The sequence below is a fragment of the Saimiri boliviensis genome, chromosome 5, assembly GCF_048565385.1.
Source record: "Saimiri boliviensis isolate mSaiBol1 chromosome 5, mSaiBol1.pri, whole genome shotgun sequence".
Lineage (NCBI taxonomy): Eukaryota > Metazoa > Chordata > Mammalia > Primates > Cebidae > Saimiri > Saimiri boliviensis.
In genome coordinates, this window is record NC_133453.1 from 51451135 (window position 1) to 51478215 (window position 27081).

General features: G+C 35.0%; 1 protein-coding gene across 1 annotated transcript in view; it reads left to right on the forward strand.

Moving 5' to 3' along the window:
- The window catches only part of COL5A2 (collagen type V alpha 2 chain), a 149153-nt gene that overhangs the window by 85777 nt on the left and 36295 nt on the right, over nt 1-27081 (forward strand). The window contains exons 7-18 of the mRNA XM_003940835.4: nt 3762-3872; nt 7437-7514; nt 9088-9132; nt 10083-10136; nt 10580-10633; nt 11754-11807; nt 14767-14820; nt 15851-15904; nt 16759-16803; nt 17300-17353; nt 20972-21016; nt 24419-24472. Of these exons, the coding sequence (XP_003940884.3) occupies nt 3762-3872; nt 7437-7514; nt 9088-9132; nt 10083-10136; nt 10580-10633; nt 11754-11807; nt 14767-14820; nt 15851-15904; nt 16759-16803; nt 17300-17353; nt 20972-21016; nt 24419-24472 (702 nt within the window). The remainder of the gene's footprint in view (nt 1-3761; nt 3873-7436; nt 7515-9087; nt 9133-10082; nt 10137-10579; nt 10634-11753; nt 11808-14766; nt 14821-15850; nt 15905-16758; nt 16804-17299; nt 17354-20971; nt 21017-24418; nt 24473-27081) is intronic.

The window sequence follows — 27081 nt, forward strand, 5'->3', positions numbered from 1 at the left end:
ATATACCAAAGGTTTTCTTTTATTACCTACCTGCATAGAATACATACTGTTCTCAAGTGTTAGGGTTACATTTTTTTCCCTTTTATATCACTTGTAAAATCTAATGTCTTTCATATATTAAATAATGATATTAATTTGTATATTGCTCTTATTATCCCGTTTCAATTAGAAAAATTTGTACTGTTTATTTTCTCTAATGAGATCTGCTAAAATTCTTAGTAGATTTTTATCCTTTTAAATATATATTTATCCGTATTTAAATGGGAGGATTAGAAGAGCAAGGAAGCAACAGACAACTGTGAATATATTATAAATGAGGATAAGATAAATTTTAGATCGTGTGCCTAAGAACTCTTGCCACTAGTTTCATCCTTTTTACTACATTCTCCTTCTACTCATTTCACCTCATATACAGTGTGATGTCAGCAGTTTTTTTGAAATGGGTCTGGAGTACATATGATATTTGCAGGCATGTAGGTGCAAAGCAGTGCCCCAAGAGGTTGTGCGTATCCATACAGGTGAGCAACAAGACTGTGTTTAGATTATTTTATGCCCCATTCTTCACTGCTGTTGTACTGAGTTTTCTCACTAGTGCTGGTAGCTTAAACACTGCTTAGCTCTCCAGATGTCTGTTCTAGAGCTAGAAAGACAGAAACAGGCAATAACATCAGTTGGGTAGAAGGTGGGTGGTCATGAAAAAAAGATTTTGCATCAATGTACTTGTACACTGTAAATAATTGATAACATTGGATTCTAACTCTAGGTAGAAGTTGTTGTGGAACCAGACTTCCAGAGTTTTTGGTTAAAATCCAAAAATCTACTCTCCAACCCTTCTCACTTATTTTCCCTTTTTGACTTTGTGATATGGTCAATTTCCTATCTTGGTAGACCTGAGACAATAAATGTCAATTGGGTATAAGTGTGTGTGTGTGTGTGTGTGTGTGTGTGTGTGTGTGTGTGTGTGTGTGAGTGACAGAGAGAGAGACAGCATCCCCCCACCACCGCCCCTGCAATTCTGTTACCATCAAATAGTACAGAAGTCTCACAATATGCAGCATGGTTTTTCATTGTCAACACTATTGATATTTTAGGCCAAATAATTCAATATGCATTGTAGAAAGTTTTGCAGCATTCCTGGTTTCTACCCACTAGATGCCAGTTGAAACTGCCATCCCCCATACAGTTGTGACAATTAAAAATGTTTCTTGACATTGCCAAATCCAGGCAAAGTAGCTCTGGCCTGAGGAGTACTATGTCAGTAGTTCAGTATAAGATACTTCCACAAAACCTTCAGGATTAGCTAATGATTTTCATGACTGTTTCTCATCACACATCCTCGGTTTTAAGTTCAGATAACTTCATAGTGATAAACTAGCCACCTGTGAGGTCAGTAATATGCTAAGTTCTAGTAACACATGACACTTAACCACTATTGGTATGTTTCCCGACCTGTAAAATGGGAAATATACTAGATCTTAACATCTTTAACACGTTAGTGTGTGTGTGTGTGTGTGTGTGTGTGTGTGAGAGAGAGAGAGAGAGAGAGAGAGAGAGAGAGAGAGAAAGAGAGAGAAAGTGAGAGAGAAAGTGAGGAGAAGAAAAATTCTTGACAATTCCCGGTCATTCGTCTTTTCTACTTGTAGATCTTGTAGATGTTTAAACATCGCCACCTTGTGGCAACCTCGAAGTACTTTTTATTGTGGATTACTGTGGAGATACTTGAGTATCTTGGAAATGGAAGGGAATGATAATTAATATAATATTTACCTTAATATAAGAATTATGCAATTCTGCTCACTTGGAGATATGAAAATAGATACTTTTAATAAACTCCCAAATTCTAGTTTGCTTTTGGTATTTACCAATAAACATTCTGCTATTTTCTCTTAATGTCATTCGTTATGTTGTTTGTGTTAACTTAATTTTGACAATTTTTATAAATCTTCACTAATTTTTATCTTAATTTCTGTAACAGTAAGTCACATAAGCTATTTAGAGGGTATTCTGTGGAGGCATGTAATGAATCATGAAGTCATTGAAAATCTTAGGATCAGACTTTGCAATATGATTGTTAATTACAAAAGAATGGAGAAAGTCACAATCTCTTTGGAGGAATAATGTATATTTCACAAACTTCTCTCCACTACTATTGACACTAAATGTAGTTTTGTGTATATCTCTTTGGAAATCTCATTGGGAGTATAGATTATGCATTAATTCACTTTTTGTATATAATAATATCTGGTTATTAATTAGCAATTGAACATTGAAAGAATGGATTCAGAGTTTTCTACACAAGGCTCTATGATTAAAACAGACTGTTATTTTGTCTATGCTGCCGTATGCATATCCAGTTTATGTTACTCACATTGGTTTAATCCAGAAGTTCTAGAGAACAATTGAAATCGTAAATTGTTAGTAGTTTAGGAGTTTGACACGTTTTGATTTTTAAAAATCGAGAATAATTTTCTAAATTTTTTTTAATGTAAGTTTTTCAGGCTAAGTTTTCTCTTTAATAGATAAATTTGCTTATTTATCCCACTACTGCAAGAAGTAAATATGTCTATGTACATGTTTAAATATATTAAAATAATTAAATTTCCAAATTGCTATTTTGCCACTCTTCCCCCAAACCATCATATGCAAACTGTCGCCTCTGCCACCTGAGCTTATCCTGTGTTTACTCCCTCTGCATTATCAGCTCCTATTTGGATTGCTTACTGTGGGCCTGCAGGTATTCTCATGTTTAAGCATGGGAGGTTTCTGTTTTTGTTTTTGTTTTTGTTTTTGTTTTTGTTTTAAACTATTAAACGTCATTTACCATATTTCCCTTGATCCCTGCTTCTAATTATAAAAAGCATATTGTGTATGACTTTTTGATCCTTTCTTTTTAAAGCCTGTCAAGATTCTTTGGGGTTAAGGAGCCAGAAAATACTTAACTAGGCTTGTGGGAATGATGAGGTTAGGGGAGGGAGCATTTCCAGAACTGAGGACGTGGCTGTTCCCCAAGCTGCCTTCAGAATGTGGGTTAGGAGAAGGGTGGAATTTGGCAGCTAGAAATCATTGCTCACTTCTCTGAGAACTTAGACTTGGCTGGGTCACAGTGCCTTTGCCTCTAATTTCTCATTGGTCTAGTCTTCCTCTGGGCGTGGGAAGGAAAAGTGTGCCAGGCTTAAAGTATTAAAGAGGACTGAAAGGTAACATTTTAATATGTATTTATGGAGTGTCTGGTATGTACCAGGAACTGTGTAAAACATTAAACAATTAGATAGAAAACCTCTACAAACTCCAATCAAGGAGCTCTTGAATTTGGGGGAGGAGGGAGAAGTTAAGCAGACATATACATGATTAACATAATTGTAACCCACTGACAATCCACTGTAATTTCCCTGACAGGTGAATTTATAATTGTTTATTAAATACCCTTTTGCTGTTTATTAAACAGCAAAACCTCAATCAAATAAGGAAGTTCACTCTAGAATACTGTTGAACTGAAAATTTTAAAAATAATTATTCTGAGAATACTGATTTCTGGATATTTAACACACCACATAAAATTCTTACCCAGACCATATCTGCATGGTAGTTCAGAGGCATGCTGAAATCGGCAGTGACGCGGCTTATGAAATCTAAGTGGCTAGATTGCCATTTATTTTAAAAATAATAAACACTCCTTTGCCATTAAGAAGACTGTGCCTTTAGCTTTCTACTAAGTATATATTTGTCAGTTGGGTTCTAATTTTCAATGGGTTGTTTTCCAGGGTCCTCGTGGACCTCAGGGAATTGATGGAGAACCAGGTGTTCCTGGTCAACCTGGTGCTCCAGGACCGCCTGGACATCCATCTCACCCAGGACCTGATGGCATCAGTAGGGTGAGTTGTGTGCATTGTTAATGTCATGTATAGGTCATGTATTAAATTATTAATATATTGTTAGGATTTTAAATTATGTCAGTTCAGATATTGACAATTGACTATAAGAGCAGGTAAATTAGGTCAACACTGCTATGGACAATAAAACTGATAAATCCATAGGGAATTGTTGGAAACATTCAAAGAAGTATTCTCTAAAGTACTGCTTCAAATTGTTTGTATTTCTGAATGTCAGCTCTGGACTCCATGAGCTTTGCTTTTTTCTATTGATTCTAAGGGACCACTGCTTTTTCCACCCTCTGAATGAAATGAGAGATTTATCTTCCTATTCTCTACGCTCAGAATGCCAACAAAATCTGCTCCACATCCTTCACAAGAGAGGATGGCACATCCATAATGAGAGAAATACGTCGAGTTGACTCAAAACGACACCTAATTATTTCTTCAATTTTAGTTTTTTTACTTGAAGTAAAGTCAAACAAAATGTCTTTCTATGCCTACTTTGAATGGTTAGTGGCAGACATAGGAGATTTATGAACACAGGAATACCATGGGGATACTGCAGGTTCAGTTTCAAATCACCTCAATAAAGTGAAATACTACAATGAAGTGAGTTGTGTGAGATTTGTGTTTCCCAGTGCATATAAACTTATGTTTTTCTACAGTGTAGTCTGTTATAAAGCGTGCAATAGCATTATGTCTGAAAAAGAAAGTATTTTCCTTTATTAAAAATGGCTTATTGCTAAAAATTGTTAATAATCATCTGACCTTTCAGAAAGCCATTTGCTGATGGGGTGTTTTGCTTTGATGCTGATAGTTGCTGACTAGTAAGAGTGGTATTGCTGAATGGAGTTGCTGTGGTAATTTAAAAAATAAGACAACAGTGAAGTTTGCCATATCAAAATCCTTTGTTATCATTTCAACAATATTCACAGCATCTTCACCAGGAAGAGATTGCATCTTGAGAAACTACTTTCTTTGCTCATTCATAAGAAACAAGTCCTCATCTGTTAAAGTTTTATCATGAGATTGCAACAATTAAGCAACATCTTCAGGCTCTACTTGTAATTCTAATTCTGTTGCTATTGCCATCATATCTGCAGTTACTTCCGCATTGCAGTCTTCAACCACTAAAATTTATTTATGAGGATTGAAATCAACTTCTTCCAAACTCCTGTTAAAGCTGATATTTTGACCTCATTCTACCAATCAATCAAGAATGCTCTTAATGGCACCTAAAATGGTGAATCCTTTCCAGAAGGTTCTCAATTTATTTTGACCATTATATTCTTAAGTAATAAGATTTAAAAGTTGAAATTTATTTTGATCCATGGGCTCCAAATGGATTTTATATTAGCAGGCATGAAAGCAACATTAATATCCTTGTGAATCTCCATCAGAGCTCTTGTGTGACCAGGTGCATTGTCAATGAGCAGTAATATTTTGAAAGAAATCCTTTGTTTCTGAACAATAGGTCTCAACGGTTGGCTTGAAATATTCAGTAAACAATGCTGTAAAGGCTGTAAACGGATGTGCTGTTATCCAGGCCTTGTTGTTCCATTTATAGGCTACAGTCACAGTTGCATTATCATAATTCCTAAGGGCCCTGGGATTTCCAGAATAAGAAATAAACATTAGTCTTGGCTTAAAGTCACCAGCTATATTAACCCCTAACAAGAGAGTAAGCCTGTTCTTGGAAACTTCGAAGACAGGCATTGACTTGTCTTCTCTGAAAATGGAAGTCTTAGATGGCATATTCTTCCAACAGATGGCTGCTTTGTGTGCACTGAAAATCTATTGTCAAGTGTAGCCATCAAGTTCATCAATGATGTTAACTCGATCTTCTGGATGACCAGCTGCAGCATCTGCACCAGCATTTACTGCTTCACTTTGCACTTTTATATTATGGAGACGGCCTCTTTCCTTAAACCTCATAAACCAACATTTTCTAGCTTACAGCTTTTCTTCTGCCACTTCCTTACTTCTTTCAGCCTTCACAGAGTTGAAGAGGGTTAGGGCCTTGCTTTGGATTCAGTTTTGGGTAAGATAATGTTGTGGCTGGTTTGATTTTCTATACGGACTACTAAACCTTTCTCCATATCAGCGTTGAGGCTCTTTCACTTTCTTATTATTTGTGTGTTTACTGAAATGGTACTTCTAATTTTCTTTAAGAACTTTCACTTTGCATTCATAAGTTGAATGACCATTTGGCTCAAGAGGTCTAGCTTTGGCCTATTTTGGGTTTCACTATGCCTTCCTTACTAGAACAATGTAAAGTGAGAACATGCCTTCCTTTCTAGCTTACAATGTAAAGTGAGAGATGTGAGACTCTTTCTTTCACTTGAATATTTAGAGGCCATTCTTGGGTTATTAATTAACCTAATTTTAATATTATTGAGTCTCAGGAAATAGGGAGGCCCATGGAGAGGAAGTGAGATGGGGAACAACTGGTTGGTAGAACAACACACACAATATTTATCGATCAGGTTTATTGTCTTATATGGGTATGATTCAAGGCACCCAAAACAATTACTTTAGTAATATCAAAGATCACTGAACGCAGATCATCATAACAAATATAAGAAGAACAATAATGATATTGAATTATTATGAGAACTGCCAAAATGTGCCACAGTGACACAAAGTGAACACATGCTGTTGCAAAAATGGCACCAGTTGTCTTGCTTGGTGCAGGGTTGCCGCAAGACTTGAATTTGTAATAAGCACAATACTGGTAAGGGAGAGTAAAACGAGGCATGCCTGTAGATTGGGAGTATAACAAGGAGACATATGAAATCTGAATATGATTTTTGCTTTACAAAAGTTCATACATATTTTTCTGAACTGATTATAGAAGAAATTACCAATTTATTTATAAACAGTACACACCTTCTTTCCCACCAAAATTTGGAAATTAATGTGACTACTAAAATGTATATGAACAATTTTGATTACTAGGGTTTTTTCATTGTGAAAGGGAGTAGGACAAACTGTTTTCAGTCTTGGAACATTCAGGGATTCATTAAAAGGACTACAAAAGTTTTATCAACTTACATAAATATAATTTGAAGTTTACTGGGTATTGAACAAAATATATATATATATATATATATATATATCTCATCTAAAAGTAGTCCAAAATGGAATCTGGAATCTTCAGAACAAATGTTGTAAAGGCATCTTTTAGACTTTGTTTAGATGTTTGGCATTTCTAACTGTGGGAAGAAATCAGTTAAAGACACTTAAACCTGCAATCAATTAGATTAGCTAGTACTTATCAGAAGGATCCATGCTTTTATCAAGTATCAGACATTTGCCACATTGCAGAAATTGCTCTGGAGCACATACTTATAAAATACTCTGGGAAAGAATGGTCAATCAAAAGCAAAAACAATAAAGACAACTTAAGTCTTTTTCCAGGCTTTAAAGTCAAGCATTTAAAATGATTCTCAGAAGAGTCATTCTGTAATTATGAATTCCAGAGAGTGTATGTTTCTCCATTTGAAAAGGATGTTGATGTATGTCTTTTACTGTAGAAATAATGTCAACACATTGCTTTTACAGCCATTTTCAGCTCAAATGGCTGGGTTGGATGAAAAATCTGGACTTGGGAGTCAAGTGGGACTAATGCCTGGCTCTGTGGTAAGTATAAATTTTACTGATGATTGAAGTTCTTCAGTGAAAAAAGTATTTTAAAAAGAGAATCTTTAGTTAACTAGTCAAAGAATAAACATTCTCATTAATTCATTCGATTTATTAACCCTACTATGTGCCTGTTAAAAGCCTAGCCTGTTCCATTCATAATTATGCCAGGTGTTTGCTGATATTAACAGAGGTCTAGCTATGTATTTCATTTAATATTGGAAAAAAATGAAGAAGTTTAAGACATATACCCACAAGAACAATAATAAAACCTATACCTTTATAAATAAAATACAAAGCTATTTTATGGTGATGATAGAAAGAGTGGTTTGGTAAAATTTTGAAATTAGATGTTTTGCTATTTTCATTTTTATTATCTTCTGCGTAACATCCTCTGGCTGCCTTGTTCCAAGAACTCTATGGTTTCCTGGCCGAGTCTTCTCAACATTCCTATCGTCTTTTGAATTTCTTCTATATCAGAAAGACTCCCATTTTTTTCCTGGATATTTGGCGAAGGACAATTTTATTGAATAAATTAACACTTTAAAACCATCTTCCCATGTTTTATTCCCATGTTTTATTTATAGTTAAAACTAATTCCAGGTTAACAGAATTTCAGGCAATAAGAAGTATAAAATTAGACCTCATAGATAACCACCCTTCTTATCCATCCTTAAGGCCAGCATTATCAGCATTTTAAAAATTAGTTGTGTCTTTTTAAGTTGCTAGTAGTATGGCATCATTTAGTGATTCTTTTGGGATTTTTTTTTTTTAGCTGCATGTTTTTATCCATTTGGAGTTTAAATTGCATATATGTGGGGTTTTTTTTTTAATGGAGCTTTCCTTACTATATATTCCATTAAAAATTTAAAATTTTGCCATAATGTTAAATTTGATTTTAATTTATTTTACTTTTTAAAGTATGACATTTAAAAATAGTGATAGACATATAATAACAAATGTTCCAAAATTGCATTTTCCTTTTCTTCCCTTGGTATGCCTCGGTGGAACGATTTCATGTTTAAATGAGGAAAGCCTCTGTGGATATGTTCAGTCTATGTTGTGAAAGAAAGAAATCACCCAGGAAACTCCATGCCCCAAACAGTTTTCAACCTACATTTAAAATAATCTAGTCATTATTTTTGATGTTTCATAAACCTTTACTTCAACGTATTTATTTAAGTTTTAGGAATTATCTGTTGTGAATCTGAAGAGTTAAATAGAAAGTTTGAGAACTAACTTATGTCTGCCAAGATTTTTCTTTATTTGGATGTTGTCACTTAACAGAGCCACCCATTAAACATGCAAGCTTTCTTGTTCTAAAGAAACAGGGTTTGTACAGGCATATGGCTCATTTCTCTTTCTAACACTGAGGGTATGTATAAAATCATCCCAAATGTTGTCCAAGCTTTAATCTCCTTGAATTTAGCTGCCTTCCAAATGAGTACAGCTGGATAATATCCCCCTTTGTCAAAGCTTCACTTTTTCAGATTCTAGAGATGATTCAACATTTTGAAATATCGACCTAATTGTCATGAATGCTATGCAACGTTTCTCCTCATTTGTTTTTAAGGGTCCTGTTGGCCCAAGGGGACCACAAGGTTTACAGGGACAGCAAGTAAGTCTCTTTATAATTAAGTTACATACTGTAGGAAAAAAATACACACACGAATATATTACATAAGGTCTCTGTGGCATGACTGCTTTTGGCTGGTATTAAATTTTTTATTGTAATGTTCACTTCAAATGGGATATATTAGTTTTTATTCATTTAGAAATATATGCAGCATGTTTTTGCAAAGTTTATCAGGATAAATTTTATCATCTGATTTCTTTATGTGACTGACCTTTGAGAACAAGATTATATGCCTTTGTGTATGCAGCAAGAGATCATTATGTTATGTCATGAAAATGTTCATAATTGGTTATATACTAACTCTGAAGCTATGAAATCAGTTCATAGAAGGCGGTCCCCATGTGGCATTATTAGAAATAAGAATTAAGATGTTTGTTCCAGGAGATCATTAGGAAGAACATAATATGATATAATTTTAAAATGCCAATCAGATGCCAATAAAATGGTGATGTAGAGCTATTTTTATTTTTTATAGCAATTTAACAGGCATCAGGAAATAATATTTCGAAAGAAAGAAAATAATCTTTAGTTCAGCCAAGGTTATCACATTATCATTGTCGTGTGTGTGGAGTTTTACTTCAAGCGATCAGTGAATAGAAAAGATGGTTGATAAAGGTGGTGAAGATGATGATGTTGATGAGGAGATCTACCATTCATTGAGCCTTCATGCGCTCTGTGCCAGCACTACTCTAGGTTATGAACATGCATTAGCTACTTAACCAGCCATAACAGCTTAATAAAGTAAGGACCAATATTATTCTGATTTTACATGTCAGGAAACAGTTATAGACAGATTAAGTAACTTGCCGAAAGTCACACAGCTCAAAAATGGCAGAGCCAGCTGTCTGAAAAATTGCACTGTATATTGTGAAGTATAGGATTTAGATTCTATTTTTCCTTGGTTTATTTACATAATTGGGTCTCAATTGTAGGGTGGTGCAGGACCTACAGGACCTCCTGGTGAACCTGGTGACCCTGGACCAATGGTAAATGTCAAGTAAGCATGTAGACCCAGTTACATTTGGGTCCACCATTATAATGGTGTCAAATATTGAGTGATTTATCTTCCCAGGTCCTCCCTAATGTAGCAAGAAATAACAATCCAGTTTGGGAGTCCTGTTCTATGAACTGTTCTTAAGCTATATGTTTCTTGTAACAGAATATTTAAATTCAAAGACTGATTATGATCATTAGTGCTGAGTGATTTGCATTTGTGCAATTATACTTTTTTCCTGTTGAGCATATGATCTGAGGGATGTAACAAAATTCAAAACATTAGTGAAAGTATTTCTCTGTCTCAATAATATTTATCATTTTCATTTGTCTCAATAATATTTTGACATTTCATTTGTCTCAACAATATTTTGAATTATATTATTGGCAAGTAAAAATAAATATTCTTTTTATCCCTTTTTTAAAAAATTATTAGGGTCCGATTGGTGCACGTGGACCAGAGGGCCCTCCTGGTAAACCTGGGGAAGATGTAAGCTACCTTTCCTCATTTTCCATTCAGGTTTTGAAGAGAAGAAGGAGTTACAATGCAAAAAAGAATGTTCCATGTTAATTTCCCTTTCATTTCCCCAATCTTTGAGCTTCCATTAAATTCAATGTAAACTGGAGAACTGAGAATAGAATTTTACGAGTATCTAAAAGGGCTCTTAATTTGCATAGTATTATATTATTAGGTACTACTGTCTCTTCCCGCATTCCCCAGGTTTTTTGTTCAGATTTTTCCATTAAATACTAGGTTTGTTGTCACAGTAATGACAGCCTTTCCTAGTGAACCCACTGAAATTACCTGAAAAAAAAATATGTTGCTCTAATGGCAATACATCATTATGAGGCCTTATTTAAAAGGAATTATTAAAATATGTTAGTAGTATAGTGCCAACATGGCTTTCCAATGATGAAAAAATGATTTCAATTGGATTTTTAATTAAAGTTATGACCCAACTCCAGATACTAACATTAAGAACATGTAATCAGAGAACAGTGTACAATATCAGACTTACATTTCTATATTCTCAGTTGTACCAAAGTTAAGCATCAAATTATGAGTAGGCCTTTATTTCTTTACGATACTAAACCAAGTATTAATAAATATTTTCTCCTTGTGAGTCATAAGATTCATTTAAACAGGTTACATTGAATTGGGCCATAGAGCACATATTTCTAGTAGTCCTTATTTTTTTTTTTAACCACAGGAAAAAAATGGAAAGTAATGTTTTAAGAAGCAATATTTTAATTCAGTGTCATGTAATCATATGAAATTCTATAGTATATATCCTATAGTGTACATGTATGTTTGCATGTGTGAATTTCATGTTCATAAAATGGTGGGCTAGATCAGATAAGGATAATTTAAGGCAATGTATTCTTCTGAGTAAATTAATAAAAGCCACAGACGAATTTGATAGAATGGATTATTTTCAGTAATAGTAAGAATGGAGCCTATTTTTATTTTATTTTTTGCATCTTTAGAAAATTGCCCATTAGCTTTCTAAAGAAGACTGTTTTATCAGTAATTTATTTATCATGTAGTTTCAGAGAAGAACCTTTTAATCAGTCTTGCCTCTCCAATCTCCTACATTTTTTCTGTAAAGGGCGAACCTGGCAGAAATGGAAATCCTGGTGAAGTGGGATTTGCAGGATCTCCAGTAAGTTTACACTTATCAATAAAACAACATAAAGGCAAACTTTGAATTAAGAAAAATAAAGAACATTGAATCAAATTGCAATTCACTGTATGCACATGTATCAGGCACTAAGTAAATGGAGACAACCAAGCATTGTTCCTTTCCGTAAAAATGTGAAATGTCACAAGACATTTTGCCAGAGTGATAGTTAACTCCAGTTCTCTGCTTTGCACTGCCACCGTAAATAAGCCTTCTGGAGTTAGAAAAGTATATCAAACATCACATGAATACTCTCCAAACTGAGTATGAAATCCTCAGAAAATTTATAAAAAAGATTATTTTATAAAATGAGTTACCAGCTTGACCTATTTACAATTTATACTTTAATCCTATTTTAGCTTTTTAAAATCTCTTTAATATTTTTACTTTATATTGTCACGCATGTCTAAACAATAGCTTGAAGAAAAGCTTGTTGCCTTTTGTTTGTTTGTTTGTTTGTTTTATCAACTTGGGACAATAAATTATGGACAGGATGCCTCTTTGGCTGCTCCCCAAACCCTAATTTTGGCTGAAATTCTTGATTAATGTTCTGGGTCCTAAAATCATATGACAATATACACTGACTTCCAGCCTTCCTAACACAGCTGTTCTCTTCTCCCTTGGCTCCCTTAAAGAATTGTCCCCTGGCAACTACTCCATCAGAATCCAGGACCTGGCTCCTTGGCCATTCTCTGAACCCACCTGCCTGTCATCACTCAAATTACTTTGCTAGGCCCTCTTCTAGAATTTGTTACACTGGCCATGGGGAAAATTAGAGAATGATAAGCAAGCAAAAATCTTCCTCAAACATTCCTACTTCTTCAGTTTCTCCTGCCCAACAGCCCCTAAACATTCCTCTTCTATTTATTACATTTACTATCATTTCCTTATGTTTCTACCACTCAGTACAACCAACAGTATCACATTACTTTCTGAAAATTGATGAGGTTCAATGCTAGGAATTTTTTTTAAAACAAACCAAGGTTCCCTTATCTTTTAAGGGAAATTTACAAAGCTCAAAGGATTATTTGGTGGCAATTATAAATCAGTCTCTCAACTCCCTGCTTTCTTTCCTCCTCCATCAGCCTTGGAAACAAATGCAGACAAAGGCGTGAGGTTTAGTCATTAGCACAGATGTCCTTTTCAGCCAATCCAGATTTGAACTTCCCATGTCCTGCTGCACTCTTGCTCATGCTCACAGTGTGGGCCCTCCATGGGGAAGAAGGGTGCCCTGCCAGCACACCACAGATGCACTGTGCAAGCTTAGTGCAATGTGTGATTGCACTGTAATGACAGTCCTGGGTCAGCAGAATGATAATTTTTTTATGAGGATTAGGACATCTGGTTCATTTTCTTGTTACATTCAAGATATCTAATCACATTAGAATTTCCCTTGCAGACCATAAAAATTGAAGTTAACTAATTATTTGAAATAACATAGCTCAGTAACTCTGCTATAGGCTTAGATGGGTCTGCACTAAGTTGCCTGTTAAGAATGGAGAGGAGACAGATCTCTGTACAATGAAGCATTAACTTTAACACTTAAAGGGAGTTCTTGATGTGAAAGAATTCTTGAGCAAGGTGTAAACAGAACTAATGGGACTTCATTTGTTCAGAGAGCATGATTTATTCTACCCCTACTGTGATAACCCCCTAAAATACTAAAGAAATAATTTTTTTTCAAGAGGTCACAGAGGAGCTATTGCTTTGATTTTATTATATGAATTTCATTCATTGAGTTGCTTATTTTAGAAAATAGTGAATGTAACCTATGATTTGTAGAGCAGAAGGATTTTGTTATCTGTGTAAGATCATGCTAGGATAAGAGAAGTTGCTTAGGAAAAATTAAAGTGCTTCGAGAGTTAGAAATACTAAACCACTTCTTTATTCAGTTGTTTATCCAATGATTACTCATTGAATGCTCATTAACCAGACATAAGGCTAAGTGCCAGATATACATAAATTAATAATAATAACCATTAATTGATAACATCAATCAATGCTATCAAGGTGCTCAATATACTGGTGCAGTGGTAATGGCAATTCATTGCAAAATCAAATTAATGTAGGCCATGATAATAAGTAAATAATTAAGTCACTGGCTTAGTATCTATTTTATGAAAGTACAAGGAGAAAGTTTCAAGCATCTTTTCAAAATAATTGTACCACCGGATTTGATTTTTTGTGGTATTTCTATTGTTTTTTATTTAATATGTTTAGATGAAAGCTACATAGAATTTGCAGAAATTAAGTAATTATTTAGTCAGGAAACAAAGCATTCTCATATTTCTTGACTTTCTTTTCTGTTGGATATTTCACTTATTTATTCATTTAGTTTTTAAAATCATAAATCCACAATATTTCTCCTAAACCATTTATTAAAAACATTCCTGATCATATTATAATACTATTATTCTTCCCATCATATTCCACTACCAGTTTTCAGAAATTCATAGAGAATAAAAACATTGGTTTGCTACAAAGGCATTTAATCTTATACTATAAACAAAGCACAGTAAAGAAGGAAATGGATATTTTATCATGAATTTCTGTCCTGAATATTTTTTTCTCTATCTTGGTATAGTCAATTCTGACATTGGACATATTGATTCATGCTTATGTTTTTGTTTTGTTTTCACTACTAATTATAACATGGTGATGTCATGTGAAAAAATTAAAATGTCATTAACTCAATACCTGGCATTAATTTATATTCTTGTGTAAGTTATATTTCCATTTCTAACAGCATATTTACTTTGCTAATTTTGGTCACCCAGATATATTTTGAAAGATAAAAGTATGCTGCTTTTTTTGTTATTGTTGTTCTTAATATGTTGCTGAAAATCTGTGTACTAGCTATCTTTTGAAGAAAATGATATGTTAAGGAATTTTGCATCTTTATTAATGACTCTAAAATGCCTTATCTATGTTTTCCTTCCAGGGAGCTCGTGGCTTTCCTGGGGCTCCGGGTCTTCCAGGTCTGAAGGGTCACCGAGTAAGTTCAATCTATTGTAATCCTCTTAGATACTGTGGTTTAGTGAATCGGCTCTGGGGAGCATTACTTTCTAAGTTTTTACAAGTCAATTTATTGATTGTCCTTAACTGTCTATGGTTGCAGGTTGAGCATTCATCTGTGGTTACTGAAATCACAATACTTTTTAAAATTATTATTAAACTGAGTTCTGGGGTACACATGCAGATGGTGCAGGATAGTACATCTCCTTTGAGTTTAATTTCATTTGATAAAGAAATATATTTTGAGTGCTTACTATGTACTGGATACTATACTACAAAAGAGGATACAGTGATGAATGAGAAAAATCTTTGGCCTGAAGCTTTCAGGCTGATGGGGGATATGGATGAAAAGATAGACAATTCCTATATAGTAGAATAAATGATGTGGTAGTGATAGAGAGTAGTAGGTCACAGAAGGGGCCCAGTCTACCTAGACTTGGAAAGCGATAGAATGCCTTTCTTATTACCAAAGATAATTATGATGTAGCTATCATATATTGTTTATGTATGTAGAATCTATCATCTATCTAATCTATTTATCATAATATCAAATAGTGATATTCAATCAATATACACTGACTGGCCTGTTTTGGGTTGTTGAGATTTTGATTAGGATGTCTGCTCCTATACTTGTTATTAAGTATTTTGAAGATTCACCATGAATACAAATGATATTTGTTAACAGTATGAACTCTGTAGTTATGTGTTTTCTCTAAAGCCACTGTAAGTTTTTTATTTGTAGCCACAGATTAAATTTCTATGAAGTCACAAATGTTTAAAAGGTGAGAACATTGCAAGCTGAAAATGTTGTTTAAAGGTGAAAACTCTAATTTTCCTTGAATAAGCTTTCAGAAAAGATTGAGAATTTGAAAATATTTTGAGGAACAACTTTAACTTTGAGATTCGTTTTTTATAAGGCAATTTCTGCAAGCTTATTTTAGGTTCTTCTCTTATGCCTTTGAGAATTGAAAAAAAGAGATACAAATACAAATTTATAATTTTCTTCTCAGGGACACAAAGGTCTTGAAGGCCCTAAAGGTGAAGTTGGAGCACCTGGATCCAAGGTAATCCTGTAACTATCTCACTGTGACCTCACCTTGGCATCTTAGTTTTACTTCAAATGCCTACACATTTTTCAGGACCACCTTAATTCAACAGGAGAGAGGGCTATAAATAAATAGTTAGGAAAATAAATGTAATTTTCTAAAGATGAGTGGTGGGGGCTTTACCATGACATGACTTAAATATGTCCCCAAGGATAGCCATAAAGGCACTGGGTGTCTGCCAGTGAAAGATGGGTGTTATCTTCATATGAAGATGGCACTATGAATCTATCTTCTAAGATACAATCATTTATTTTTCTCCTTAAAAAATATCTGAAAGGTTTAGGTTATTCATTTGCCCCATTACTGAGGACTCCTTTAATACCAGGACCTTCCGCCCATTGATTCTTCTCCAAATTTATTTGTATTTCTACAGGAAGAAAAAACATCAAGGAAGTATAAAAGAATTTTTAGTGGAAAGCATCATGAACCTAATGTGGAAAATCATTTGGCTTTAACATTTTTTATGTCTAAGTCTTTTAGAATAGATCTTAAGAGAATATTACAATCAATTTTAGCTTTGTAAAGTTTTACTTGAGACATGTGGGACACAGCCATATAAGTCCTTCCTGAGACTAGTTACCGTGGCTCGGTGTGATCGTTTCCATCAGTCTTAAGTCCCCAATATTATTTTAGATGTATTTCTTTAAAACTACTTATTCCATTTTGAGAAGAGATAGTGAAACAACATTCTGAGATCCTGTATCATAAGTACATCCTTCATATGTCCTCTTTGAAAATATGCTTTTAAAATTATACACACGGAACAAAGTGATTTGAGTATGAGTTGTAATGTATTCTCATTTTTGTTTTAGGGTGAAGCAGGCCCTACTGGTCCAATGGGTGCCATGGGTCCTCTGGTATGTACTGGTTTTCTTGTTTCTTAAATTTCTAATTTTATATTTCCTTGCTTTTCAGATTATAACAAGATAATTTTTCAATAAAAAATAAAAATAAATGGAGACCATATGTTGGCTGGTAAAATAATCTTGATAACCAGCTGACAGACAAGCACAAGACAGTTGAGCTCTTCTAATAGAAAAGGCTTCCTCCATTTCATTGTTTTTCTTAACAGTTGAATGCCCTTATTCTTTTTCTATACTCAGTGATCAAATCAAGATTTTTATAGGTTTAGCCCATTAATAAAGATAGGTTAAGTGAAATCTATTTATGTAAGAGGTGATAGGTTATTTATCTCCACAGGGGGAGAGTGTTTCAAACCTAACATTGCCCCTGGAAATACTACTGCTATGTGGTCAGTTATCTTGAATCTCAATTGAATTGAGTGGCATAGTCAGACTACCCTGATTTTCAAATTAGGTGCTTCAAGAGATATTTCTTCTCTGTCATCTACAGGGTCCAAGGGGAATGCCAGGAGAGAGAGGGAGACTTGGGCCACAGGGTGCTCCTGTAAGTATATCTGCTTTTATTTATACTGCTGAGATGTATATTTCAATTCTTTTTCAGATTTGGTTTACTGAACTTTCCTTTTAAATGAAAGTAACAGTACTGGTCACCTATATTTTTCTTGTGGAATGAAGTCAGGTTTACAGAAAAGTTGGAAAGAAAGTACAGGGAATTCTTGAACGGTCTTCACTTTGCTTTTAATGTTAACATATAACCACAGTACATTTGTCATCTGCTTTAATACAAAAATTAAGAAAACAATGAATACTTATAGCAGCATGGAATATAGTCCATAGAAAAACACAAACTTGGATATAGTAATAAAATTACAGTAATAGGAAACATTTATCAAGTGCTTATTGTATGTCAAGAATTTTTCCAAGCATTTTATGTTCCTCATATCCGTAAAAGGTGGGTACTCTGAGTGTACTCTTTGAAAGAGCTGCACCTCCTGATCACCTGTCCTTGATTCATTTTAATTATATAGATTGAGAAATACTCTTGTGGCTACTTATGTAACTTGAACCTGTGTAGGAGGCATATTCTCTTATTTTCACACCTCTCTGAAAGTCAGGCTATGCTGACTAATATTTCAAACTTATATTTCCTTATGTTGCACCTACTTTGCTTTAGAGAGTTACGGACTGCCACCTTTCCTCTATTATTTCAAGATCCAATCATCCCCATTACTTTTAGAAATCCCAGGTTTATACTGTCTCTGCTATTACCCTCAGCCCATAGAGGACAACCAACTCAGAGCTTCTCAACAGTACCAAATTCAGGGCCCCTGGTTTGGAAAGCATAAGACCCTCTCACCAGGCCATTCTTTATCACTCTAGTAAGCAAGGTGTCCTAAGGGGATATAGAAAATATTATAGAATAGAGTCAGCTGTTGGCTTATCCAGGCTGACATAGTCTATCCGCATAGTATGTTCACTTCTTTGTGCTTTCTTCTGTCGTCTGCCAAGGGAGTTCTGACATTTCTGCCCCAGCATGGGCCATTGCTCTTACCACATCTCTAGGAACTGTCTCCTGTGTTAGCATTATTTCTCAGGATGTTAAATGGCAATATCATGAGAGTGTGTTTCCATGTCATTAAAGTTTCCCAACTTTATATTGTTTTTTTTGATTCAGTGCCTTCAGGACCAAGACCCATATATTATTTCTCAGATCCCACCTCTACCTGATGTTTAGGTCTTATAGATGCTTTGGTGTAAGATATCTTTTTTAAAAATCAGGAGTAGTGCTAGTTATTGGTCTAGTGTCCAGAAGGGAGGCTTAATTTGTCTGCTAAAGTGGAGGCTTAGGTATCTTCTTCAAACAAGAGAGAAGTACCAACTATGAATGGGGGAATGGGCCACTTCTGTATGCCCAGTAACTTTAGATGGGCATGAGATTTTAAAGTTCTTTTTTTTTTCCTTTAAATTTTAAGGACATGATCTTCTCTGTTGCCCAAGCTACAGTGCAGTGGCACAGTCATTGCTCGCTGTAGCCTTGAACTCCTGGGCTCAAGTGATACTCTGTCACCTGAGCCTCCCAAATAGCTGGGACTATAGGTGCATGCCACCATTCTTGACTAATTTTTCTGTAGAGATAGGGTCTCACATTGTTGTCCAAGCCAGTCTCAAACTCCTGGCTTCAAGTAATCCTCCTGTCTCAGCCTCCCAAAGTGTTGGAAGGCATGAGTCACTGGTCCTAGCTGAAGTTCTTAAGTGTGTTGACCCACACATCCTAATGCCGAATCTCAGAGTCCCACTCCTCCCAGTCAAGGACCCTGACCATGACATAACGGACTTTCTAGGTTTGAGAATTCAACCATCCCAAGAGCTCTTATGCTCTTAGCATTAAGTTCTGGGCTGGGCCTGATATTTATCTTTTTCCTCTCTCTGATTATAGAAGATGAGAATTTTTAAAAATGCTGCCTTGGATTCTTACGTTGGTGACTAATCACCATCAGCCTTTTAGTGTCTTTCTCCAACAGGTGCGCTATACAAGACCCATGCAATTATAAAAAGCTTTCTGATCGCTATTTTATTTCTTCTCAAATGTCTGAGATATTGCATCACTAGCTCATTCCCTTAAAATATCTGTTCACCACTGGTGACAATATTTACCACTGTGCCATTGCAGCATGCCAAGAGTGATTCATAACTCTGTCTGTCACCAGTTTACCAGTGAGAAATTCAGCTTTAAATTCCCATTTTAGAGTTTGCTTCCTTGTACCACTCTGGCATCAGTGGTCTTAGGGTCTTAGGTCAGGTTTCCTAGGAAACAGCCTCAAAAAGTGACTTGTGGCCGGGCGCGGTGGCTCAAGCCTGTAATCCCAGCACTTTGGGAGGCCGAGGCGGGTGGATCACGAGGTCGAGAGATCGAGACCATCCCGGTCAACATAGTGAAACCCCGTCTCTACTAAAAATACAAAAAATTAGCTGGGCATGGTGGCACGTGCCTGTAATCCCAGCTACTCGGGTGGCTGAGGCAGGAGAATTGCCTGAACCCGGGAGGCGGAGGTTGCGGTGAGCCGAGATCGCGCCATTGCACTCCAGCCTGGGTAACAAGAGCGAAACTCCGTCTCAAAAAAAAAAAAAAAAAAAAAGTGACTTGTATACAGTACAGGAAATTTATTGGTGAGTACTCTTAGAAACTGTATTTTTGAAGGAATGAATAAAAGCAGAGTTTGTCAGAGGGAGAAAATGAATTGTGTTGCAATTACAACAGAGACCTCAGTCAGTGTCAGGGGAACTATAGAGCTGAGATGGCTCTTGTAGACGTGTCTCAAATAGGGGCCAATGCTTTGTATCCCTGCATTGACCAAGGAAAGAGCACAGTCCTGGGAGAGCTAATTCCCTTTAGCCGAGGACAATTCCTAGAGAATGTCTCAACTGTGAGCCATCAGTAGGTTATATTTCCAGCTGACAGAATGAATATTTCAGTACTTAAGGGAGATCTGGGTGAAACCCACAGAATTCACTATAACTTAATTTATCTCTCTGTGTGTGTTTTGTTTTCTGGACATTGGTTCTTTGAGTTTAGGCCGAGACGGGTGGATCACGAGGTCAAGAGATCGAGACCATCCTGGTCAACATGGTGAAACCCCGTCTCTACTAAAAATACAAAAATTAGCTGGGCATGGTGGCGCATGCCTGTAGTCCCAGCTACTCGGGAAGCTGAGGCTGGAGAATTGCTTGAACCTGGGAGGCGGAGGTTGCGGTTAGCCGAGACCGCGCCATTGCACTCCAGCCTGGGTAACAAAAGCGAAACTCCGTCTCAAAAAAAATAAATACATAAAAAAGGATATTGAGGTGCTCAAATTTTTATTGTCTCTGAGTTCATTTGTTAGAAGCTGATATATTAAAGTAAAATGAATCATTTTAAAAGTCTTATTTTTTCAATCTTGATTTATTTTTTGTTGCTGTAAGAATAGATAAATTTATTACTACCATATCAGCTTGTGTAAATGTATTTATATTGCTATTAACTGAGTGAGGGTTATTGTCAGTTAACTTTAATATTTATTGTTCAATTTGTAACATGGAAATTTTTTATAAAGCAAATGAATTATAAGAAAATATTGTGTAAAATGTAATCTTATCCTATCTTGTCTCTTTTTCTCTTAATTAGGGACAACGAGGTGCACACGGTATGCCTGGAAAACCTGGACCAATGGTCAGTTATATTTCATATTAAGTCATTAATTTACTCATTCATTCTTCTATTTGTACATTCAAAAACATTTAAAGAGCACCCACCATGTTACAGATACTTGGAATAAAAAGCTGGTGGACACACAGTACTTCTTCAAAACTGTCCTATTAAGGAAGAGAGAGAGAGAGAGAGAGAGAGAGAGAGAGATCAATATTGTTGCATAACACGATTGTTAACTCTATAATATAGTATACAACTTGAGGTATGGGAACAACTTTCAAGCCAAGCCCTGAGAGATAAGTATTTAATATATAAAATGGGCAAGAATGTAGCATGGTCCATAGGATGGATAGATGACAAAACCCAGTGGACTCAGAAAATTCTAGGAAGGTAAAATTGGATTGAGAGGCAGGTGCTAAATCATGAAGTGCTATATTTACTGTGTTAAATGGTTTTTGAGCTCTTTTCTATAGTATTTAATGTGAGATCATTCAGGGATTTTAAACAGGAATATTATGATCAGAAGAATTACATGTGGTAATGTTGAAGATGAAATGAAGATGGCTAAGACTAAAGAATGAGTTGGAATACCATTGGCATAATTCCAGAGAGAAATTAAAAGATGGGAACTAAAGTTATTTTAATATTAAAAGAGGCCAACTGCATATCAATGAGCTAAGAACTCTAATGGACATGGCCCAGTAGATTTGTGGTTTAAAGTATTTAATGGATGATGCAATTTATCTGAAATTGGAAATAAAGAAAGAGGAACAGGCTACTGTTTGTGGGTTTGAGTTTAGAATGAGAATAAATGAGTTCAACTTTGTGATTAGATATGAAAGAGTGGAGCTCAGGATAGAAATTTAAATTTCAAATGTAGTTTTGGAAATTTTTAACATACAGGCAATAAATACAGCTGTGGGAGTAAAAGTGTAACATGGAATGAAAAATGATGAGATCTCAGTGTGTACCAATATTTTGTACACTATGCTGTTTATGCCTACTATGGACAATACTATTGTATTTTGCTTCGGACTGTCTTGTACTATTTCATAAGTAGTCATCTGTAACTGTGAGAATTCACATTTGAAGATGAAAATCTGAACACTTATTTAGCTATTGCAAATTAGCTAAATAACTAGATCTAGATCATGAAGGGCTATACTAACCTGTTAAAGGGTTTTTGAGCTCTTTTGTATAGTAATTAATGTGAGATCATTCAGAGATTTTAAACATAGAAACTTTATGATGAGAAAAATAATCTCCTGGAAATGTGGATGATGAAATTCAGACAGCTGAGTCTAAAGAATAATCTGTAAGTTATAAACAAATAATCAAATGTAGATTATAAACAAAGGCACAATTTTTAATCTTGACACATTTGTAAAATATTACCTTTTAAAAAGTCCCTTACTTGCAATAGCTTTCCCTTGTGAATAGACTAAATTGCTGCTCATTAACTGCTAAGTTACCCAGAGGTACGAAGGATCCTAAGAGCTCTGGGGAGATAAAGTAGATTATTGTTGTAATAGTGCTATGGATCAAAGCCTCTACTATTATTCTGTCAAGGACACTTAAATTGTGTCTCTACAAGCAATACAAAACTAATTTAATTTTTAAAAAAGAGCTTAAAGTCATTTTCTGAGCGATAGAGCAACTTACTATACATGTGCTTTTTCCATCAAATTATGTGCTTTAATAGTGGTACCCTGACTTTAAAGAGGAAGATATAATGGTATCTAGAATAAGTTATTTCGTAAATGATTAACACTGGTTATTAGTAAAATGTACATACTTATATCGTAGTCATTATGTAGTAAACTTTATCTAATAGTCGTGAAATCAGTGGTTCTCAACTTTGGCTGTACATTCAAGTTGCCTGGAAACTTTTAAAAATGTTGATGTCCAATCCAATCTAAATGTAATCTCTAGAGGTGGACTCAGGAATCACTATTTTTTAAAGTTCTGCAGATGATTCCACAGGGTAATTAATGTGAATAGCTGTTGCAGGAAACAAAAAAGTGGTGTTTTATAATTGCACAGATTCATTTACAAAATGTTTTCTATAGCTTTTTTTTTTTTTTTTTAAGCCGAAACAGGGTTTCACCACGTTGGCCAGCCTGGTCTGGAACTCCTGACCTCAGGTGATCCACCAGCCTCAGCCTCCCAAAGTGCTGGGATTATAGCCATTTTTTCAACATAGTAATTGAGCACAAAGTTGTGGCTGAAAATGCTCCTAAGTAAATACTCCGTGGAACAATTTTATTTTGTTGCAACAGCAAAAGTAGTGTCGAACCCTACAAGGTAAATTATACTAACAAAAAGCCAAGGAAAGAAAGTATTATAAGGGAAAGAGAGAAAGAGTAGGAAACATTCATGATCAACATGGGCCAATACTGAAATATCATCAGATAAAAAAATTTAAAGCTATTAGCCAAAAGTAAAGTATAATTACAGTAATTGAGATCATTTGCCCCAAGGATCTTTTCTTCTTTCTCATATGTAGAAAACAAAACATAGGATGAGAAAATAAGTATACTTTGAAAGGGCTTTTATTATTTCAAAACTGATGGGATTAAAGTACAATCCTTGAGTCAGAATAATCTGTACTAGAATTCCTCTTACCCTCACTTTTTAAAAGTGCAGCTTTTTAATCAGTGGTAATCAATGGTTTAAATTCTGTGCATTCCCAAAATGTAGGGTTATCTAAATATCCACTTCTTATTGCCTGAAAAATCTCTCTAAAATATTCAGATGATTCTTTTCTTTTTTTGGAGACAGAGTGCAATGGCATGATCTTGGCTCACTGCAACCTCCACCTTCCAGGTTCCAGCAATTCTCCTGCCGTAGCTTCCCAAGTAGCTGGGATTACAGGCACCCACCACCACACTCAGCTAGTTTTTGTATTTTTAGTAGGAATTAAATATACAAAATTATTTCACCATGTTGGCCAGGCTGGTCTTACTCTTCACCTCATGTGGTCCGTCTTCCTCTGCCTCTCCAAGTGCTGGGATTAAAGGCATGAGCCACTGTGCCTCCAGATGATTCTTAAGCATCATTTTTATAGAAGGAAGTACTAGATATAAAATACAACTTTCTAAAGACTTCATTATTTGATTAACACGAAGGAAGTATATCTCTCAAGAGGCAATTGTTTCAAACACTTTATGTTGGTGATTGACTTAATCCTTTATGCTATTTGAGTAATCCAATTATACATAATGCCTTGGATATATCTTTTAGCATTACTGATTGATGTTGAAGGATACTTATAATGCAATTACATTATTATCTTTGTGATTTTAAAGTGAAAAACAGGTTTTTCCTATGTGTCAAATACAAAATGATGCCAAAGGCTAAAACTGGCCTAATTAGATACTAATTAAATATATGTCTGATTACTTTTCTGGTTTCTTTTAATAGGGTCCTCTTGGGATACCAGGCTCTTCTGGTTTTCCAGGAAATCCTGGAATGAAGGTAAGGTGTTAATGTTAATATACAGTATTTAATGCTACATGATTACATGAGTCCCAAAGTGATGAATGGCATTTAATTAAAGAGTGTGGAAGTTACTTTTAACTAAGGAAAGAGGCTAGAGTATGCTCATTGTCCATCATTATATGGAAAAAGATAAATGAAAAAAAAATTAACTGTATAAATGTAATTAAAGGAGAATTTCTTATAATTGTACCCTTATAATATCAAAGAACCTGATGTGTTAGGACTCTAATGCCCCAATCAGAACGGCTATAAGGATTAGGAGCTTTAAACTGAATTGGAACTCAATTCTCTATTCTTGAATAGAGTATCCAGAAGTAATAAACAGCAGAATGTTCCAAACAATAGGAGGATTATATAAATTAGAGGTTGTCAAAAGGCTGTTCTTTCACCTAACATTGATTACTATTCCACAACCCCAACCCCCGGACCCAATTCTACACAGTCATTAAAGGAGTGGGCATGGAGAATATTTGGCTCTCCGTGTGAGAATGGATTAACATATTTTGTGAGATGACTTACATTTGTAGTAAGTCACAATTGGTTCTTTCTCTCAGTACTTTGGGAGAAATTCAAGGATGACAGTAGAAGGACATTTAAGATTACATTAGATAAAGTGGTGAATTAATTCAGAACACTTCTTTCAAATTGTAAGCAATACAGTATCATCCAATTCCCCTTGTTACCATGTTTCCCTTTGGCAATGACTTTTTTCATCCAGAAAAGATTACGCACCAGATTATGGTGTACAAAAATGACTGTGGTCACGGACAGGGACCCTCCAAACCCTATTTTCTCATGGAATTTTGCTGTTCCAAATACTGCATGGGAAAAACTTATGCTAAATGACGTCATCTATGTAAACCCTTCACATAGTGCCTGATGCCAAGGACACCCTCAATGTAAGTTCATGCTTTTTATTAGTTGTGTTACTCAAATTGGATTTAAACTTAGAAACATACCAGAAGAAAAATGTCTGTAGCTGACATTTCAAATGTTATTGAATATGTGAGAATCACCAAGTCAAATTATTCTGTAGACTCTCTTTAATGACATATTCAATGCTATGCTATAGGGATGCAGCTTTTTAAAAATGGTGCCTTAATTCCTTTCCCTGCATTCACTGAGAACTCAATGTGAACTCAAGTGGGCGGGATCTTCTTGGGTTCTCCTCTGAATCTCATCTGCTCTCTGAAGTCCTAATAATTGTCACTACCACAGACTCTGGTCCAGACTCTCTATATACCCCTATGAAACATGCAAAATCCCTTCCCTCTTTTTGTAAGACCCTCCACCCCCAAACTGAGTTAGTTAAGGAAATACTCACAAAGCTATGAATTAGCAGAAAGAGGTTTATACTCCAACTTTCACGGGGTTTACTTTAACTTCACTAGCAATCATAGTTTATATACAACCATTCACTCTGGTTACTTCTCTCTCCTCCTGGGTGTTTGTAGTATTGGATGTTGGCTACTGAAAACTGCTTAACAAAACTCAAACATCTAGCAAAACTGTTTCTGTTAGAAATTTTCTGTCTTTTCCTTCCTGCCTCTCTCCACCATAAAATTCCTGGATCTTTGTTTTTGGATAGGATCCTGCTTTTCCTACAAAGCTCTACCATGGTCTCAGCTCTCTGAATAAGGAATAAACTTCCACATCCAGTTCTCTGTATTTCAGTGAATTGAAACAGAGATTCAATATGCTTTATTGATACTGATAAGATTGCTAAGGCTTAGAATTGAAACAGATTCAATATGCTTTATTGATGCTGATGAGATTACTAAGGCTTAGAATTTTAGTTTTCCAGGTCCCTTTAGGATTAGATCCACATAGGTACATAAGTTGTCAGATAATACACAGAAACCACATTAAGTCTGAATTTCAGATAAGCAAAGAATACATGTTTAGTGTAGGTATGTCCCAAATATTGCATGGGAAAAACTTACACTAAAAGCTGTTGTTCATATAAATTAAAACTCAACGAGGCATTTTTATTTGCCAGCTGGACTCACTGTCTTGACTTGAAATAAAGGGAGCTATAAAGTTACCTTAACCACTTCAGTCTGCTCTTAAAAACTTGTGTTTTTTTACAAAAATCTTTTAATTCTTATCAAAGAAGTGTTGTTTCTTTAGTTTCAAAATAGATGGGATTTTGCTTGTAAGGTTACCAAAACTTAAGTTTATTAGACATTTGTAGCCCAGATGTTTTCCACTTTACTGATAAATGCTTTCTTGAAGGTCAATGGAATTGAATTTTTACAACTCAAATCTTATGCTCTGAAATATGATTTGCTATATTGCTTATATACTAAGAAAACAATTTCTTGTTCAGTAATGATGATATGAAATTTTATATAGACTTTTTTTACAATGAGTCTCACACATTTGGAAAACTATTGTCTGAATCTTGATTCACATTTTAGCTGATATTAAGTTGTTTTATAAATAGTGGAAAATAATATGATTCATCGTGTAATGATGACACAAAGCCCTAATTGTGTGGTAAGTTGCTAGACTTGAAATGTCTGGCTTTACATTGAACAGAAACAACTCCTGTGAACACAGTGAGTCAGTCAGTTTTTCTCTTT